Source organism: Pteropus vampyrus, unplaced genomic scaffold, assembly GCF_000151845.1.
Source record: "Pteropus vampyrus isolate Shadow unplaced genomic scaffold, Pvam_2.0 Scaffold37, whole genome shotgun sequence".
Taxonomy (NCBI): domain Eukaryota; kingdom Metazoa; phylum Chordata; class Mammalia; order Chiroptera; family Pteropodidae; genus Pteropus; species Pteropus vampyrus.
In genome coordinates, this window is record NW_011888818.1 from 6,737,869 (window position 1) to 6,756,921 (window position 19,053).

The 19,053-nt window shown below is 46.8% G+C and overlaps 1 protein-coding gene across 4 annotated transcripts in view; it reads left to right on the forward strand.

The window, feature by feature from the left end:
- The first annotated feature begins 2,004 nt into the window (after nt 1-2,004).
- Nucleotides 2,005-19,053, forward strand: part of DCTN1 (dynactin subunit 1) — a 29,087-nt gene continuing 12,038 nt past the window's right edge. For 3 of the 4 annotated variants that reach the window (XM_011358126.2, XM_011358128.2, XM_011358129.2), the window contains exons 1-4: nt 2,195-2,298; nt 14,440-14,685; nt 14,978-15,056; nt 15,248-15,282. In XM_011358126.2, the coding sequence (XP_011356428.1) occupies nt 14,458-14,685; nt 14,978-15,056; nt 15,248-15,282 (342 nt within the window). In that variant the 5' untranslated portion in view covers nt 2,195-2,298; nt 14,440-14,457. Of the gene's footprint in view, nt 2,299-14,439; nt 14,686-14,977; nt 15,057-15,247; nt 15,283-19,053 lie in introns of all 4 variants that reach the window. The other variant, XM_011358127.2, reaches the window with a different exon arrangement.

Consider the following 19,053-nt stretch of genomic DNA (forward strand, 5'->3'; position numbering starts at 1 on the left):
ATCAAAACAAAGTTCAGAACAGCATGCATAGGAAGCTGCTGTTTGCATCTAAAATGCTTATTTTTTCAGAGACTGACTCTGAAATGACAAACAAAAAACTGGCATGGAGTTCCTTTGGGTAGGAAGCTTGGGGATGGGATGAATGGGATTTGTACTTATATTAAAAAATATGTGCATATTTACAACAGCCAAAAGGTAGAAACAACCCAAATGTACATTGATGGGTAAATGGATAAACAAAATGTATATGAATTAAATGGAACATTACTCAAGTCTTAAAAAGGGAGGAAATGCTGACTCGGAATCTTGAAGACATACGCCAGACACAAAAGAAAACATTGTAGCATTCTCTTTATATGAGGTATTTAGAATAGTCAAGTTCACAGAGACAGAAAGTAGAATGCTTGTTACCAAGGGCTAGGGTGAGGGGAGAAAAGTGAGTTACTGTTTAATGGAGACAGAGTTTCAGTATGGAAAGATGAGACGTTTTGGAGATAGATAGTGGCGATGGTTGCACAATAATGTAAATGTACTTAGTACCACTGAACTATACATTTAATAATGGTTAAAATGGTAAATTTTATGTTATATATACTTTCCCACAATAAAAAATATTTGTATGTTGTGCCTTTTAAAACCTTTAAATTTATTTTTATACCATTTCTCTTTAATTGAAGGGGATGGCAGTCACTTCTACTAAAATTACAGATACGTTTATTATTTGACCCAAATGTATCCTGCAGATATACCTGCTCACATGTGGAATGTCATATGTACAAGATGATACATTGGAGCAATAGCAATAGCAAAAGACTAGAAACAAAGTATCTCACTAGAAGAGGCTGGTTAATAAACTAAGTGTATCCATGCTATAGAGTACCATGCAGCTGAAAAATGAATGAGAAAGAGCTCTATTTACTGATTTGGAAAGATCTCCAGAACATATTGTTAAGTGGAGAAACTAAGGCACGAGTGTATACACTATGCTACCTTCTGCGTAAGAAATGAGAGGAGGAATACGATACATTCATATTTGTTTACATTATGGTTAAGAAGGAAACTATTAATAACGGTTGCCTGTAGTGGACAAGGAGGAAAGTGTGGATGGGAACAGGAGTTGAAGGGTGGTTTTTCAGTGCATATTTTTTATGTCGTTTTGGTTTTTGGTTCATGCAAATACATTATTCAGAATGATAATTAGAAATATTTTGAAGATGAAATGGGAAAAGGGGGGCAGTAGTGGAGAGGTTGCAAAATTCATCCTTTCTACCATTTGCCCGCCACCTCCACCCCACTACCAACTTTACAGATTTTTCAGGTTGTTTTCAATCTGAGATTAACTGAGATAAACATAACATTACAATAGTTATTTTTGGGCTCTTTATATAGATTCACTTAATCTTCTTAACAACCTAATAATATAGATACTATCATTAGCATTCTCATTTTACACATGAGGAAACAAAGGCATGGAGAAGTTGAGTAACCAACCCAAGATCTGACACAGCCAGTAAATTAGTTAGATTTGGAGCCCATTGTCTATCAAATCCTTGCTCTCCAATATTCTTGTACAAGTATCTTTGAACACTTGCTCTATTATTCTTCATTTCTTTGGCTCTCTTATTAGAAATGGACACATTGGGTCAAATGTTTGTACTTTTTAATGTTTTCTCTTTTTAAATTAAAATAATGCAAAATGCCATTATGTAAATTTGCGTATTTTACATTCGCATAAGGGAATGAGAATGCCTGTTTCCCCCATAAGATAGATAACACCGAGTACCAGCAAAATTTAATTTTTTCCTCAAGCTAACCGACGAGATACGATTTATTACTATTATTTTAATTAGCAGTTTTGCACTGAAAAGCTGAGCTACTCAATGGGCGATCCATTTGCCCGCCGCAAATGAGACCTCCAGCCCCTCCGCGCTGTTTCCTATCCGCCGGCAGAGGGCTCTGGCCATGACACGCCTCTCTCATGTGGTCCTAACCGGCTTCCGAGGCACAGTGCGCACGCGCATATTTCGCTCCAGGTGTCCAGCTTTGTGCCTGGTCCGTGTCATCTCGGTCGCGCTCAGCGCGCAGTTTTTAACCCGGACAGGTTTTCGGGGAAGAGTAGCGTGTTCCCTGGACCCAGAACGCCTCTGGGTCTCGGGGCAAGAGGGTCTGGGGTGGGCCTAGAGGGGTCGGGCGGTGCATCGGGCAGCCCACGCGGGCGGGGCGGGGCGGGACCGGCAAGGTCTTGGGCGTCGGTCGCTGGTGGGGCTGGAGCCGGGCGCGGACCCCCTGACCAGACAGGTACGGAGGTGGCGACCCCGCCAACCGTCTCCTCTGCTGACCCCCGCGTGTTTGCGAGGATCCCGGCGGTAGACTAGGGGCTCGGCACTGGCCTGGGTAGCATGGAGCCCTGAGTGCCGGGCGGGGGACGGTAAGGGTGGGCCGCAGTGAGGGTGGGCGACCGCCTGGGTCTGGGCCGGTCCGACCCACCTGAGTTCTCAGCCTGACTGTGTTCTCCCAGGGTCAGGGTGATTGCGCCTCCAAATTCCTCTGGAACTGCAAGGGTTCCCCTCTTTTCTTGGGCGCGTCCAAGACACCCCTGAAACCATTCCGAGCCACAGGTTTCCTGTGAGCACATGGTTAAGAAGTTTGTGTCAAACAAAAATAACAACTCTCTCTGCCAAGCCCCACCCTCCCAAACAAACAAACAAACAAACAAAAAACCCGTAGAGGACTCAAGCATGGGGGCCTGGATATGGGTTTGGTGTGTCTGTGTCCCCCGGTGCTAGGATCTGCTTTACCTTGTAGGATGACCCTTAAGTCATCTTGCGCATCCCTCTTGTCTTTAGGCAGAACCACAGCTAAATCACACAGATGAGGAACTCTGCTGTTTTAAAAGAAGCAGTGATTTAGAAGCTTGCTTTCATTTTTTTTTGCAGTGAGAACAGCAAGCTTATATTGACCACCTACTAATCCAGTGTGTTTAAGTATTGAGTCAAGCTATGAGGTTGAGATTGACATTCTTTACCTGGTGTATTGTCGAAGCCTGAGCCATGGGAATGTTAAAAGAGATACCAAACTTTTAAAAGGCATTTTGTGCTCAAATGTGTTTAGAAACTTCGTGGTTAAAGTTTTCTCTGCTACAGAATATTTCAGAGCCTTCAATATGCTAATGATCTTGCCACGAATCTCCCACTGGAAGTATGATATAAAGTTTCCCAAATTTGGGCGGGAAATACTGTTTTTCTTGGGTACTGCTTCTGTTTAATATCTGAAACAGTTTGGGAAATGCAGTTCCAGAATTAGTAACTCAGCGTTTGGAAGGTGCAGTGTAGGTCAGTGCTTTTCGAACTTTAATGATGCATACACCTGGGGGTCTTTTTAAAACACAGATTCTGGATTGTTGTACATTTCTAAAAAGTTCGCAGGTACTGCTGATGCTGCTGGTCCATGGACCACACTTTGAGTAGCAAGGCTTGAAAGTTGGAGACCATGTTCTGCTTCCCGCTCTCTAGAACAAACTGTAGTGCCTTACACTTAACCTGTCCAGGCCTATTAAATAGGAGACTGGAACAGGTCTCCAAGGTTCTTTTCATATCTAAAATGCTGTGATTGTAGTACAGTTACCCTTGCTATAGTTGAATTCCATCTAAAATATCCTTGCCCAGTGGCCAATTCAGGCTTGAACATTTCTGTTAATGGGAAATTTACTAAATATAAGGCATCCCCTTTCATCTTGGTATAGTTCCATATGGAAGATATTGTTGCTGAAATACACCTCTGCAACTTCCATCTGGTGGTCATCAGTTATCTCTTAGAATTAAATAGAAAAAAGTGTACTCTCTCTTTAAAAGGTGATGATATATTAGATGACAGCTGTTCTTACCAAGCTTTCTCCAGACAAAATTGTCCTTAATTCTCACATGACATTGTTTCAAATCCTTTTCTTTTTTAAATGTAGTATTTCTGCGTGTAGTGTAGTGGGGCTTTAGCTGATCTTTGAAGGATGAGTGGGGCTTGCAAGACTAGGGAAAGCATCCTAAGCAGCTGACAGTAGTGCAGAGATGACGGTGCATATATCAGATCCAGCAGTGTTTGGCTCAAGTAAGAAATGGTATGCTAGTGAAAGATTTTGGGCAGGAGAGTATGGGCAAAGCAATATTTTAGAGTGTATAGTTTTCTTTGGTGTCTAGTGTGGTTGGAAATGGGAAAGGAAAGATGCAGAGAAGCAGATCTGCTTCACCTATCAGTAATAGAGGACTTAGATTTCTGATAAGAGTAATACCTTATATTTATGTATAACATTTTACAGATTACAGAACCTTTCACAGGCATGGTCTCATTTGATTTAATAATCTTGTGAGGTAGGCAGAGCAGCTGTTACCCTGTTTTATAGATGAGGTTCCAAAGAGGTAAATGATTTGCTTTAATTCTCAAAGCTATAAAGTGGCAGACCAAAGTTATGACAGTGGTAATGGAGGATAAAGGAAGGATGCAGGAGGCAATACTAAGGAAAAATTGATAAGTTGGGCCTGACATAGAGGTACAAAAAAGAAGTTGTTAGTAGTCAGAATAGTTGGGAGAATCATAATACCATTGACAACTGCCACTGTAGGTTTTACTCTGCCAGCTTTATCATTGCTAGTGGCTTATGGTTTGGGAGGGGTTGTTGTAGAGGATTCCCAGCTTGCTTGGCCTGTCTCCAGCCACTGGGTGGTGCTCTGGTGACTTGGGTTATCTGTCCCATACCAGGGAAATGAGAACTGGATCCTCAGCATTCAGGCTAATAACAGTTGCACTTGGCTGATGGACAAATTCTGTGTCTAGTCTGACCTCCCCAAGCTCCTGCATATCCCCGGAGGACTTCACTGAAGCAGAGACTGGACCCTTGTCACCCCCAGAGCCTCACTAAAGCTGTTTTCCCAGAAGATCAATACTTTCTTTAGAGCCTAGAGGTCTTTCTGTGGTTCTTTTATCCTGGAAGCACATGAGATTGAGATTAGTGTCACTACTAAATTCCGTAGGAGCTGGGGCTGTCTCTGCATTTTTAGTTTGTCTCCTATCTGGAGAGAAAAGGGCTACATCTGCTGGTGTGTGTGTGTGTGTGTGTGTGTGTGTGTGTGCATGACTCCAGCGTACAGTGAGTGCATGACTGGTAATTTCTCCCATGGCGGTGGTCTTTAAGGGTGGAGCTACTCTCTGGGAAAGCTGTAAGAATCAACTTATATCCCGAGGGCCTAGTATTGGTACAGGCCTGTATTCAGCATTGAGTGTCTTCTGTGTTCAGTGCTTAGGATACTGAAATGAGTAAAAACTCTCTGCCCTGGAGGAATTCATGGTGGGATAAGGGAAACAATATTTTAAATAAAATATATCATAATAGAGATAGGTCCAAAGTGCTATGTGATGGCTAAGGAGGGAATGACTAGCTCTACCTGGAGACATCAGGAGAATCCTTAGGAATGAGGTGAACATTGAGCTCAGCCTTGAAGATGAGGAAAGGGATTGGCCCTGGTGACACTGCAGCATTTCCCGAGGCATAAGGAGGAAGATACGTAGATCCAAGTGGCTGGGATGTAAGAGAATTTTAGGGTCAAAGGAGGTGCTTGATGAGACTAGATTCATAAGCAGGCCAGGTTTTTAATGGCCGTCGTGCTGTACTAAGAGGATTCAGTTTTGTGGGCAGGGAAGCCACTGGAGGGATTTAGTCAAGGAGCTGATGTGATTGTATTTTGGGAAGCTAACTGTGGAAATAGATTGAAAGAGGAGAATCTAGATCAGGGACATCAGGACATAGTTGTGATAACCTAGGCTTGGTCTACGGCTGGCCGGAACTATAGATTAGCTTGGTGGGGTTGGAAAGGAGGGGCTGAGTCTGAGAGAGACTGGAGACAGAACTCACCTGACATAATGACTAATTGGGAGGGAGTTGCTGAGAATGACTCAGTTTTCTATTTTGGGTGGATTATGCTGCCAGTAGTAAAGAAGGCATATGGAGGAGGAACATTTTGTGGGGAGAAGATAGCGAGTGTGTTTTGGGTCATGGGGGCATCTGTGGCACTTAGCAGACAGGTGGCAATGTGTGTTTGAGGTTGAGAAGAGTCTGTGCCTGGGGGCAGTAGGTGGAAGTGGTAGTTGATGCTCTGGGAATGGATGAGTCCAGCCACGTTTATGGGAGGCCGAAGATGACAGAGGAGATGAGAAGGATTGGTGTGCAAGGTGAGAGCGAATGTTGCCCAGTAAACTAGGAGAGAAAGTTCCAGGAAGAGGAGCAGTAGCCTCAGTTGCCTCAGGGAGGTCAAGTAAGATGAACTTGGGAAATGCACCTTGAGACTGGGCAGGTAGAGGTTGTGGTCACTAGGGCTCTTTTACTTTTTTAGTGTGAGCAGTGTCACTGGAGTGGTAGGGATGGGAGCCTGGTGGAGTGAGCAGTGGATGGGAAGTGAGGATAGGGAGGGCATACTCACTGTGAGTAGTTTGCCAGGGAAGGGATGAAGAGAAGGTGGCAGCATGTGGTGGAGGTAGCAGAGGCTAGAGGCAGCTTTTCCTAGAATAGAAGAGTCTTGAGCATGGGTTATCTAATGATGTGTAAGAGCCAGTAGAGAGGGTGCAATCGAAGGCACAGGAGAAAAGATGATTGTTAAATCAGGTCTTTAGATGTCGGGGCGGGGGAGGGTTGGCCCTGAAAAGGAGAGGTCATCTTTTCCTTTGAAGAGGGATGAGGGAAGAAAGGAAAGGATGTAGGAAGAAAGAGGCAGTGATGGTTACAGATATACCTGAATTTGCAAAGAAATTCTTATCTAATAAGCTCAGTTTCTTTCTCAGAGAGGTTATCTGTGGAGGGGAGAGGGTGCTGGTATGGATTAAAGTAGGAACAGGGACTTGAAAGTAGTAAGGGAAACTTGAAACAGCTTTCTAGAGGAAAGGGAGAGAAAGCAGACTTGAGATATGCTCCTAGAGTTTTGAGTACCCGCCGAACTGAAATCCGGTCTCTCCTTCTTCTTAATAATAATAATGGCCGACATTTATTGAGCGCTTTATATCAGGCCCTCTTCTAAGTACTTTTCAGGCATTCTTAATGTGGTTTTTACAACTTTGTTAGAAAGGTATTGTTATTAGCCCTATTTTATAGAAGAGGAAATTGAGACATGGAGGATTACTTAGCCTTAGTACTTAGATTTGATGAATTTTTACTTCTGCAGAAATGGCATTCCTTCCCCTGAGGCATCAGAGAAGGCAGAAATTTAATCCCAATTCTCAGTTTCTGAACTTCCAGAGACTGGAGTCTAGGGCTGCCAAGGAGGGAGTCGTACTAGGCCAGTTTGTGGGCACGATCATGGCATGGATGGGCAGGGCGGTGGAGTCAGTGCTACTGCTGGCTTTTTGTAGGGAACTCTGAAATCCTTGAGTGATTTCTCAGCACCCTGACTAGAAAGACAAGTGACTGATAGTGTAAGGTACTGCTGGGTGAGACTGTGTGTCACCTGAGACAGTGTATAAGAAAAGAGATCTTGTCCCTGTCAGCCAGAAAAAGATTATTTTTTCTGCCATGATGGTACTAGGCAGACCTGTAATCTTATATAATAGCATAGATTATTAACACTTAACCTTTTGTGTTTTCTCCATTAGTGTGATAGATAGAATTTGCAGATAAGGTGCACACCTGACTTGAGTGAAAGGGGAAAATGGTGGGATGGCAAGGATGGAGGAGAAATGGACTTACCTTTTCCTGCTGCAGCCACTGGAGCATCATTTCCGTGTCCTTCGTCTTGAGGTTGCCATGGATACGCCTTTGCGTGGTGACTTGAGATTGATTTCCATTATGATCAGATGATGACGTGGACTTAAAAAGAGAAAGGACAGAATGTTCTGCTTCTGGGGAGTGGCCAGAGAGCTGCCCAAAAGGCAGAGCCCAGCACAGCCCAGGTGGCTGTGGCTTTGTTGGCTGCTTTGGCTTTTGCTGAAGTTGTGAAATGGTGCATCTCTCTCTTTAGAGCGCAGGCTCAGGGTTCCCTGTCTGCAGGGTCCTAGTGCCGGGGAGTTGCTGGTTGATTCATGGGGAGGAATCAGCAGGAACTTGGAGCAGGCTGTTAAGTAGGATTCTTGCTAGCCCTGGGAGGGTTGCAGTTTTTGATTATAGAGCTGTGTTCAAGTGCCTGTTCCCTTCCTGCAAAAGTTCTTTGATTGAGGATAAACGAGGCATATTGTATAGATTTCCTTGTTGGCTTTTGGAGGTCTGGACCCTTTAGAGGTGGGCCTGCCAATCACTGGGTTTTCTGGGGTAGGGGAATACTTTGGGAGGGGGTAGAGCTGCATGCAGATTGGGAGTGGGCTGCAAACATTTCTGGGATTAATGAGGAGCTGGAGAGGTAAATAAAGTCCATTTAGGGTCTAGGCCCTCTCTGTATGAGATCTGTAAAGCAGGTACAGGAGTAAGACCTAGGAACAAAAGTCTCCGTATGTATCTTCTTTTTGGGTTCCTGTTTATATCTGGAATCCAGGCTTCAGAGCTTCCAGCTCCCCAGGCTCTATTCCCCACTCAGTGAGCAGACCCTCTCCTTTCGTGAGGAAGTTCTGTCCACACTTATCCCTTCTCTTCTAATGCTTTCAGAGATGTATAGCTTTAGTCTTAAGAAGATCTGAATCTTGCTAATTACCATTGCATTTCCTTTTTTTTTTTCTTTCCTTTGCCCAGTGTCTAATGCAGTCAGTTCAAGTGTGTGGACCCTGCTGTCAGACTGCCTGGGTTTCAGACCAGCTCCTCTATGAGTAGGATCGGGGAAAGCAAACTGTTGGTTTAGCCCAGGGTCAAGGTTAGGTGAGATGAGATCAGAGGAGGTCAAGGGCTCAAAGGGTGCTGGTGTGCCAATAAAAGCAAGATAGAAATGATGCTGGCTGGGTGCCAGAGCCTTTGCCTCCTTTCTTTTTCCTCCTTAATTCCCAACCATCTACCTGTTTTCCTGTCATATTCTGGAATGTTCTCCAAGACTACTAGTAACCTATTCATTAGATACAGATTTTTCCTTCTTCTCCCATTTTCCTAGACATATTAGTAGTATTTAATATCAGTGAGGATAAAAATGGATTAGAAATCCAGAGAGTATCTGTCTTCTCCCTGACTGAGGGAGCTTGTGACTCAGAACTGTCCTTTGTGATATGGGGTGGCACCCACTGGTGCTGTGGAAAGATCATACACCTGTACAGCTAGCCAGATGTGCTCTCTGCCATTTTCTGGCCATGAGATTCAGGTGAGACGTTTGACTTCTGAGACTCTGTTCCATCACGTGTAGAATAGAGAGAATAGAATCTGGTTTGCCCACATAACTGGTGCATTTTGGAAGGAGATGGTGAAATAAATTTGCCCCAGAGAGAGCCTAAGAACAAGACTTATTTTCTTTGTCCTAACATGTTCCTAACAGTTTTCCTTCCCATTTTCCCCAATTTTGTTACCGTTTTTAATCATTCTTTCATCACTCATGCTTGAAAACTCCCAAGTTTATTCATTTGTTTACTTAATGTGCATTCATTCATTTGTCCACCCATTTCTTCATGCAACATTTGAATACCTACTGTATGCAGGTCATCATTGATATACCCTCTCAGTAATGACAAAAACGATGTCTACAATTTGTTGAGCATGTATTCTGTGCCAGGCACTGTGCTAAATGCTTTACTTCAATCTTATTGAATCCTCCCAACAACCCTGTGAGGTAGTCATTTCCTTCTTTTTTCAGATGAGGTAGCTGGGCTCTGAAAGTTAAATATCTTGACCAGAGTCATACAGGTGAGGAAGTTGGAGAACCAATGCTGTATCTAGGTCAGTCTCCAGAGCCCACGCAGGCCCGCTGCCTCTTTCCCCATGTCTGATCTATCATCAGGTCTTACCAGGACTTTTTGGTACCATCTCTAAATTGGCCCTTTTTTTCTTCCTTCTCTTACGAGCCTTGTTGACACCCTCTTCTCCCCTCGCTCATTATTGCAGCAGCTCTCTAGCTGGTACCCAATCTTTACAAAGTTGCCCCTGTTCTTCTCCTTCCCACTCTGCCACCAGTTTGATCTTCCTAACGTAGTTTTCATTAGGCTGGTCTTCTGCTCAGGAGGAGACTGGCTTCCTGTTGTTATTGTATCAAGTCCATCTATCTTTACCTGATGTTAAATTCCCTGACTATCCATACTTACCTTCTAATACGTCTCAATATTAATATGTTTATTTAGTCAATAAATATTTGGCTCCATGAACTAAGGGTGCTGGGATCATAAAGAGGAAAAGTTGTGGGCTCTGCTTTAAAAAGCTTATAGTTCAATAGAAGAACTCATAGCATTCTTCACTTCAGTCAAGCTAGTCTTCTTTGATGTTCCCTAGTAATGGGAAATTGTTTCTGTCTCTACTTATACTGTGTTTACAACTTACAGTGTTTGTAGGCCTTTCTTCTCCACATACACAAAAACAACTTGTGATTCAAGGCACAGTCAAGTACCCCTTTTCTTTCTAGCTTACCTTTCTCTTGCCTGTAATCTTTATAATGTTTATTGTCTAGTTATTTTATTTTAAGACTTATATACCATCTGTTACCATGCGAGATTATTCTTTGTACTTCTACAGCTTCTGCACTTTTTATGTGCTTTGTCTTACTTGAGCCTCATAATGTTGATACAGGTATTATTCCTATGTTATAGGAGAAGAAACAGCCTCCAGGAAATTAGGTGACCACATGTGCCTGTGTTACTAGTGAGTTTTGAGGTTGTTCTTAGATCTGAGCTCTTTAGAATCTCTAAAGGCAGTGTGGTTTGCCTTGGAAGCCTAGAGATATGTGTGATAATAGTGAGGATAGTAGAATGTGCAGAGGGTTCCAGTTCAGGCTTGGGTTCCAGTTTTGGCTCCACTTCTTACCTTCTGTGTAATTTCAGGGAAGTTGCCTGGTTCTCTAAGCCTGCATTTCCTTGTCAGCATTGTCCCTGGCTTGCCTCTCTATGGTGTTATTCTGATGTCCAAATATGATAATAACAACATTGTTATTAGATAACTTTCGTTGAGTACTTACTAAATACCAGACAATGTCTTAAATGTTTTACGTGGATTATCTTGATTAATCTTCACAACAGCTCTCTGAGAGCGGTGGCTACCAAGCGGTGAAGTCAGGAATTGTACGAAAGTAGCCCGAGTCTAAAACCAAGGTGCTCATAGACTGTAAAGTATTCTGTACATGTGAAGTCTGGTCTGCAAGGACTTGCATGGCCTTGCCCACCTGTGTAATGGTAATTAGGGAAGGAAGGAGGCAATATGGAGATTTTGCGGGGAAAAAGAGAAATGGTTTCCCAGGGGGTTTGACCAGGATCGAAGATATGGAAAGGTGTTTTGGGTGTTGGTTATCATTCTGCTATTAGGCTGTCTGGGCTGTCTTAGAGGGTGGCGTGGAGGAAGACCCTGTTCAGCCAGTGAAGCCCAGTTCCGACAAGGCAGGTATCCCTAGGCCCAGGGATCTAGGTCCACACCACACCCGGTGGAGCCATAAGTCAGACCCCAGGCCAACCTTTGTTGGCTACTTAGCAGTAGGGACCTTGGCCTGTTGGTCCCTAGCCCATGTTAGATGGGTAAATGAAGTGGTATTGTTACATAGCCCTCTGAAGACCTTTCACTAGAATGTACAATCTTATTAAATTAAACATTTTTTTAAATTATAAAGGTAATAAATGGCTATTAAAGAAATTTTGTGAAATATAGATATATAGAAAATACACCATCTTATCATTTCTGTTAAGGAGATGCCTAGGAGGCAAGGCCAAGAGTACAAGGGGGCTGGGCCTTGTGCTTTTGACTATTGCCCTTGTGAATCCAGTTGAACCGGAAACTCTTGGGATTCAGAGCCTGACCCTTTATAACAACCAGAGGGAGAAAGAATGACTGTGGCAACCTTTGGCAGTGTGGGAATTGGGTACTTGACTTGCTTTGTTTTGTATGTCAAGTGACTTCCCTTACTGTCCTTCCTTTGCTGGAAATCGAGCAGGGCCTGGCTCCTGCGGCCCAGTGTGAGATTGAAATCCAGACCCTAATATCATGATTTTGGACCCTGAGTCTAGAGTTTAGAAGGCAGAGGGAGAAGAGCACCAGAAAAGGGGGCGAGAGACCCTTATTTTGGCTGTGTGAAAGCCGTACCTGATGGTTTTGAAGTGTCACTTGATGCTTTCATCCTGCTGAAGCCTCACATCCTAGGGGGGAGGGGCAGTGATGGTGAGGGGGCTCAGAGTAGGAGGACCCGTAAGGGCTGTACTCCCAGCCCTAGAACAGTGTACTCTAGAGGTGAGTGTTGAGGGTCTGTGGCTGGGCCTAGCCCCTCAGTCCTTGTCCTTCTTCTTTGGCCCAGGTGAAGCAGGGGGGCACTAGGACCCAGAGGCTAGCACGGTTCCTGACAAGTCTAGAGCAGCACTAGCGCAGAGTGAGTCTCATCAGCTGGCAAGCAGGATTCGGTGTCTGTGGGTTTAGGAATCCTCAGGCAGCAGAGGAGACTTGCTCCATGGTCCCCATCTGTGCCCCGACCCTTACCCCAGCAGGTCCATGGACTGGGGAGGGCCACGCCTGATGGCTTCTGTGTCTGTCCATGAGAGCCTGGAGCCCTGACCCTCCTGCCTAGATTTCTGCCTTTTCTCTCTGTCTTTGGCAAGCTGGGGAAGGGGTAGAGGCCATAGAGGCTGGGTGAGCAACATGGCCCAGAGCAAGAGGCACGTGTATAGCCGGGTAAGTGGCCCTGTTTTGGGATAGCCCTGGGAGGGCTGCTGGAAAAGGCCTGGTCACCTATGGTCATTGCTGTGGGGGCTGGGGAGACAGGCTAGAGCTGGGATGGGGCCACTTGCAGCCCTGATGGTATTAGGCTGGACAGGCTTCCCCTCCCAGAGTTTGGCCTTCAGTGGGGACTGGTAAGGCCCAACCTTTGATTCTAATTGGACCTTAGGCCCAAGGTTCCTGAGGAGGACAAGACTATCTTGGGGACTCCAAATGGGTTTGGTGGGTTGGACTGGCTTTACACTGAAGCCTTTCTTTAGAGCTGCTTTGTTGTTTGTCACTTGCTTTCTCTCTCTTTTGGCTATGATTGAATCTATACCCACTGTTGTGTTCACCTGGTTCTGAGAGGCGTAGGGTTGAGAGGTTGGGGGAAGTCTCTGAGTTTAGGGCCAGGCCTGATGTCACTGTCACTTCCTTTTATTGATAGGTCCGTGACAGGTACCCTACATATCCCAGATATGGTTTGGGGTCCTAGAGCTCCTGGGAGCACCTCACCTTCCTTACCTTCCTACATGAGCTTTTTGGGGAAGAGAGTTAGAGAGTGACAGGCTCTGGCAGGGCTCCCTTCTGAAGCCAGGTGGAGGCACTGGAAGGGAGCCCTGTGGAGTCTTTAGGACCATGGTGTCACCACTTCTTGCCTCATTCATTAATTTGCTGCAAGGCCCCTGGTTCTTGGAGCTGCTATTGCTAAAAATGGCTTAGGTGTGATTTTTCTTCTAAACTATGGGCCTATTTAGGACCTAATTTCATGTGTCCTGTCATCACGGATGTGTCAGAAACAGAGCTTCCCAAGGGCAGTGTTTAGTCTGTTGCTTTGCCTTGTCCATCCTTGGGGTGATAAATCATCCATTTGGACCACTGAGCAGAGTCTGGGGGCCAGAGTGTAGGACAGATCTGAGGTACCTGATTTACTGGGCCTTCTTTTTACTTTTTGTAGCAACATAGCACAGAAGAAGGATCTCTAGAACTTGAGGGTAGAATGTGGATAGAACGGTGCTCAGGCAAGGAAGAAGGGAATTAAATGGTCAAATGGGCTGCACTGAGGCATCCAGGAGTATCATGGTGTATATGTGGACGGGGTTGGGGGAAGTCAGGTCCAGAAGGAGTAGTGTTGACTTGAGAGTTGGAGGGAGGCACAATTGTGCCCCTAACAGATGTTCGAAAACAGGGAAGACATGCAACAGTGGGGAGGGGAACAAGATTCTGTGGAACAGATACTACCTTCGCAGAGACACCTGAATCACATGTCTTTCTCATTCAGGCTCCTGAGTCAAGGCATTGGGTTGTGGGGAACCTGGTCTAAAGTGAGTTATTTGCTTGAGCTTCATTCTCCTCCTTGGTGGGGAGTACTCCTGAGAAAGCAGCCATGTGGTGACATTCACAGATCTATCAGTGAATTCTGATTTGTTATAAAATTTAAATATAAACTCTTAAAAATTCTGGCAGATTCCAGAGGAGTTGGGAGAAGTCTTAGGTGAACACATCACTGACATTTTTCAGAAGGGAATTTGGGGGCCTACTTCACCCTATAACTGGGGTTCAGGGAAGTGACTTCTGGTCCTTTTTCAGTCCAGGATCCTGACAGGGGCCTTTCTTATGCATCAGGATGACACCCTTGACCTGAGGCCTTTAACTGTGTATGTTTGCATGTGTCTTTCTTTCAGGCGCCCAGTGGCAGCAGAATGAGTGCAGAGGCAAGCGCCCGGCCTCTGCGAGTAGGCTCCCGTGTGGAGGTGATTGGAAAAGGGCACCGAGGTACTGTGGCTTATGTTGGAGCCACACTCTTTGCCACTGGCAAATGGGTAGGTGTGATCCTAGATGAAGCAAAAGGCAAGAATGATGGAACTGTCCAAGGCAGGAAGTACTTCACTTGTGATGAAGGGCATGGCATCTTTGTGCGCCAATCCCAGGTACTCATGCCCTACGTGTGTGTGTGTGTGTGTGTGTGTGTGTATGTGTGTGTGTGTGTGTGTGTGTGTGTGTGTGTGTGTACATGCTCTGTTGCCTATGCAGCTGGTGTGTTGGTGCTCCCTTTTCCTGGGCATGAACATAAGTCTTTGGTTGGGAGAGTGGGAGGTAGCGGGGGAGAAAAGATTGGCGATCCATCCTTGGGAAGCTGCCTTGCTCGGGGCCTGGGGAGGGACCCATATTACAGCATAACATTCTTGGTCTGGCTATAATGAGTCTGTTTTGTGGCCTCAGATCCAAGTATTTGAAGATGGAGCAGATACTACTTCCCCAGAGACACCTGATTCTTCTGCCTCAAAGATCCTCAAAAGAGGTAACAACCACCCACTTAAGTTGCCCCGCCCCCCACATTCAGGAGTCCCCAAGACTTCTCCTCAGAACATGGATCCAGAGATTTTCCATCGCCATCATATTCCCTTGTTATATCTTTCCCATCTCACCATAATGTTCTCTGCCCCTGCCTCTGCATGCAAACACATACTTGTTTCTGTTTGCTTTCTACAGAGGGAACAGACTCAGCTGCAAAGACCAGCAAACTGGTGAGTGGTTGGGAGTGGGAATGGGGAGTAAAAAAGGAGGGGAAGGAAAAAGAAAGGAGGGAGACGCACCGCCAGGCAGGTAGAAGCAGTAGGTGAGTAAACTATTAGCTTTCTGATTTCCAGCGTCCCTGAGAAGGAAGCTTTCTGGGTATCAGATGCTATTTTAGGAGTGAGTAAAGGTGGTGGTAGGGAACAACTATTAGGGCCTGGAAGTTCAGGGTCAAATGGGACAATTTCTGGGGATGATAGGAAAGACAGGTCTGACCCTAGTTTGTTGTTGTCAGCTTCCTACCTTTTGGTACCCAAAGCTGCCAAGGTCTAAAGGGTCTCAGGGAAGGGGTAAGGTGGGAGCTAGAGGAGAAGGAGCTCTCCTGTTCACAAGTGAATGGCAAGGAACCAGGCCCTCTGCCATCTGTTTTAGGCAGTGTGCAGAGGGCCTGTCCTAGCTCCCATTGCTGTTCTGCACAGGTGTGTGAGGTGGGGCTCCAGACTCTCCAGCTTCTTTGGGCCAGAGTGTAGACATCCTGGAAGCTGATCTTTGAGGGACCCCTCATCTCACTTACCCAGAGCTTGACAGTGACTCAATTCCCTCTTTACCTGTGTATGCCTGAGTTGATCTTAATGCCTACACCCAGCATGTCTGGCCAGCTAGTACAGTGTGACGTCTTTTCTCTAACTCTGCCCTTTCCTACTCCTCATGCAGCGGGGACTGAAGCCTAAGAAGGTGGTGTGTTTACTATTTGTGCCTGGGTGGGTGAGGGCCATGAGCCCCTCCCCAGCCATCCTGCATGTCTTGAGCTGCTGCATGTATGTGTGTGTGACCTTGGGCTGGGATGGCCAGAGGAAATGGTCACCTTGGCTTCCAGATTTCCTCTGGGGGCTGCAAGGATATCAGGCTCAGTGTCAAGCCCGGTAGTACTCATTGGGTTGATCCCCACCCTTCCTCGCCCTAGGACTTCTAGTCAGAGACTGCAAGCACTTGACTATGAATATCAGGAGCATGGAATAGAGCCTTTACTGGGTTATAGTGGGTTCTCACTTAGCCTGAACCTGGGGGTACTAGTAGGAGAGACTGAGGAATTGGGGCTGTGAAAAATACCAAGCGAGGTGGTTAGACAAGGGGGCAGGAGGTCAGGCAACAGAGCACAGTAAGAACAGTCCCATGTTGGAACACCTGAGTCTGTGTGCTTGCCTCTGGGTGGGCACTGCCATGAATGGCCACCTTCACTCTGTTCCACCAGTCTTTCCTTGCCTGCCTCTTCCTTCTGGTATTGTGCCTGAGGCCTACTGTCCTCGCCTTGCAGCCTTCTGTCAGCCATTATCAGAGTGGGTCTCAACTGTGCTGTCCCCAGACTCTTAAACTCTTAAGTTGTTGCCATGACCACTTTCTCACACCAGACCCTACCTTGGACATGTGCCTAAGCTGTCTCTGATCTGCATGTGCCTGTCTAATCTGTCTGTACTGTGCTGTGTGTATGATTCTGTGATTTCCTTGTCAGCCTGTCTCAGGCCCTTCTGACCTTGCATGAAGAGCTATTGAATGAGGGCAGTGGGAGGGGAGAGGAAAACATCTCCCATTTGAATCCTGGTTGATGACGGGTCCTCACTTTGAAGTTTTGCCATGGAAGAGAGGTCCTAGCTTGGGTGGGAATGGGGATATAAGAAGGAAAATGATGCTCTGAAGGATGCTGGACCCATTCCAAGGTCACAGAAACTGGGCTTCTTTCTTTGAATATTGTTTCCTGGTTTGGGCTTCCCTCTCACATCAGGCTCCTGCATAGAGAAGAGCATGGACCTGCAGTCTGATGTCTGTGGAGGAGTTCTGGCTGCAGCCTGACCCGATGCTGGTGGCACTTGAGCCATGTGCAAATCCTGGGGTTTTGGCAGCTGCCTGAGGAAATGTGGCAAAGCCCAGCCTGGGCTGCTGGTGCTGGGATGTAGCACCTTTTTGCTCATGGTGCAAAGTGTCAAGTTAAGTCCCCCCAGGCCTCCCTCTCCAGTGGTTCCAGTGCAGCAGATTGCTTAGCCCAGGGCCCCTGCTCTCACCCCATGGGGAACAGGGAGCTAACTTCAGAACAAAAGACTGTATTTAGAGGGGGAGGGCAGAAGAGAACTCAGATGTCTCTGCAAGGTCAGTCCTTTCTGGAAGCCCTTTAGAGACAGGCTTAACCTGCCCACAGCCAGGGGAGGGTTGGGAGAGGAGCCAAACACTGTCAGTAGAGCTGCTGTTAAATGGTCCCCATGGTTTCTGATTCTCGCTATTGCCCCTCAGCGCTGATGCTGTGGCAGGAGGGCTGTTCTGGGTTTGTATGCTCATAAGAGACAGAAGTGGAGTTGATGGGGTTGCCAGCTAAGGAGAGTGTGAGTATGAGTGGGCCTGATGGAGCATTGAGACCCTGTGTCCCTGCCCAATGATGCCCTGGCCCCTTGCCCAGTTTCTTGGAGCTAAGTGGCGAGCGGAGGAGGAGGAGCCAGAACCTGCTCTTTGGCGGAAGAAGCAGGGCGGGCTCTGCGTAGGACTTTGTCCAGTCATGAGGAGGAGGAGGAGCCAGTGGAGCCAGCTGGTTGCTAGGTGACTGAGGAGCAGTGGCTCCACCCCCATGGAGCAGAGGAGGGTGGGTGCATGACGTCAGGTGGAGCTGGTGCTGCGGCCACTGAGGCTGCCATCAGCCTAAGCTGGGGAACTGGGCCGGCGCCTCCCCGGTGCCCGCCAGAGCCCGGCTGTCCCTCTGCGCACCTGCAGGGCTTCTGCATCGGAGCCTCGGCCGTTTGCGGGCCGGGAAGCCGCTGACCGGGAAGCTGAGGCTGCATTGTTGGGATTTGATGCACTAATCTCCTGTCTCCGCCGCCTTTCCCTCTGTTCGGTCTCTTTCCCTCCCTCCCTCTGTCTGTCCTTCCTCTGTGTGTCCATCCTCCGCTCTCCCCGTCTTTTCTCTCCTGGCTTTCTTTGGTTTTCTGCAATGATGAGACAGGCACCGACAGCCCGAAAGGTACTCTTGCTTGCTCTGGTCCTGCTGCTGGGTTGCCAGGGCGATGGTGGCAGCAGGCTGCTGGGGTGGGGGTGGGGGCTGATTGATTTCATCTGTCTACCTGGATGGGGGAGGAGGAGGGGGGTAAAGGTGGGAGCAGGGAGAGGTGTGTGTCACTGCCATGCCCCACACCCTGAGCATTTGTTCCTTGTTTTGCCTGCATTTGGCTCTGAGTCTGTGTTCAGGGCCTTGTACCCAGTGGTCTTACATGCTTGGGGTTGAGGCAGCTTCTGCTGCAAAGCAGCTCTGGGAGAGTTTCCTGTGAGAAAATCTAGGGAAGCAGGTCCAGATGTCTCCGTGCCTCTAGCAGGCCTGCCTCCCCCAACCTTTGCTAGGATGACTCTTGATTGTACTCCTAGCATCCCTCCCCCACCAGGATTTGTATCAGGGGGCTTTCCCAGGGTGGGATGAGGACCCTAGAATAGTTTTTGACCTACAGCTATGGAGGCTTAGCTCAGGGTAGGAGATGTGGGGATTGGTCTCCTTGGGCTCAGTGTCAACTGGAAAAAGGGCCCAAGCCAAACCTTGTCTTTGCTGGGGCTATGAGATACTGGGTAGCAAGAAGACTATTTGGGAGTTAGAGTTAATCGTCTCTTTACCACTTTGCAGTAACCTGAGGGGTTTCTGGATTTGATTTAAGGCAGTAGTTTGTGTGTGCTGATGCTTGCCCTTTCTTGTAGTGAGTTGGGGTTACTTTGCTGAGCTCTGGGCTTCTGGCTAATGCAATATTCATGGTCCTGAC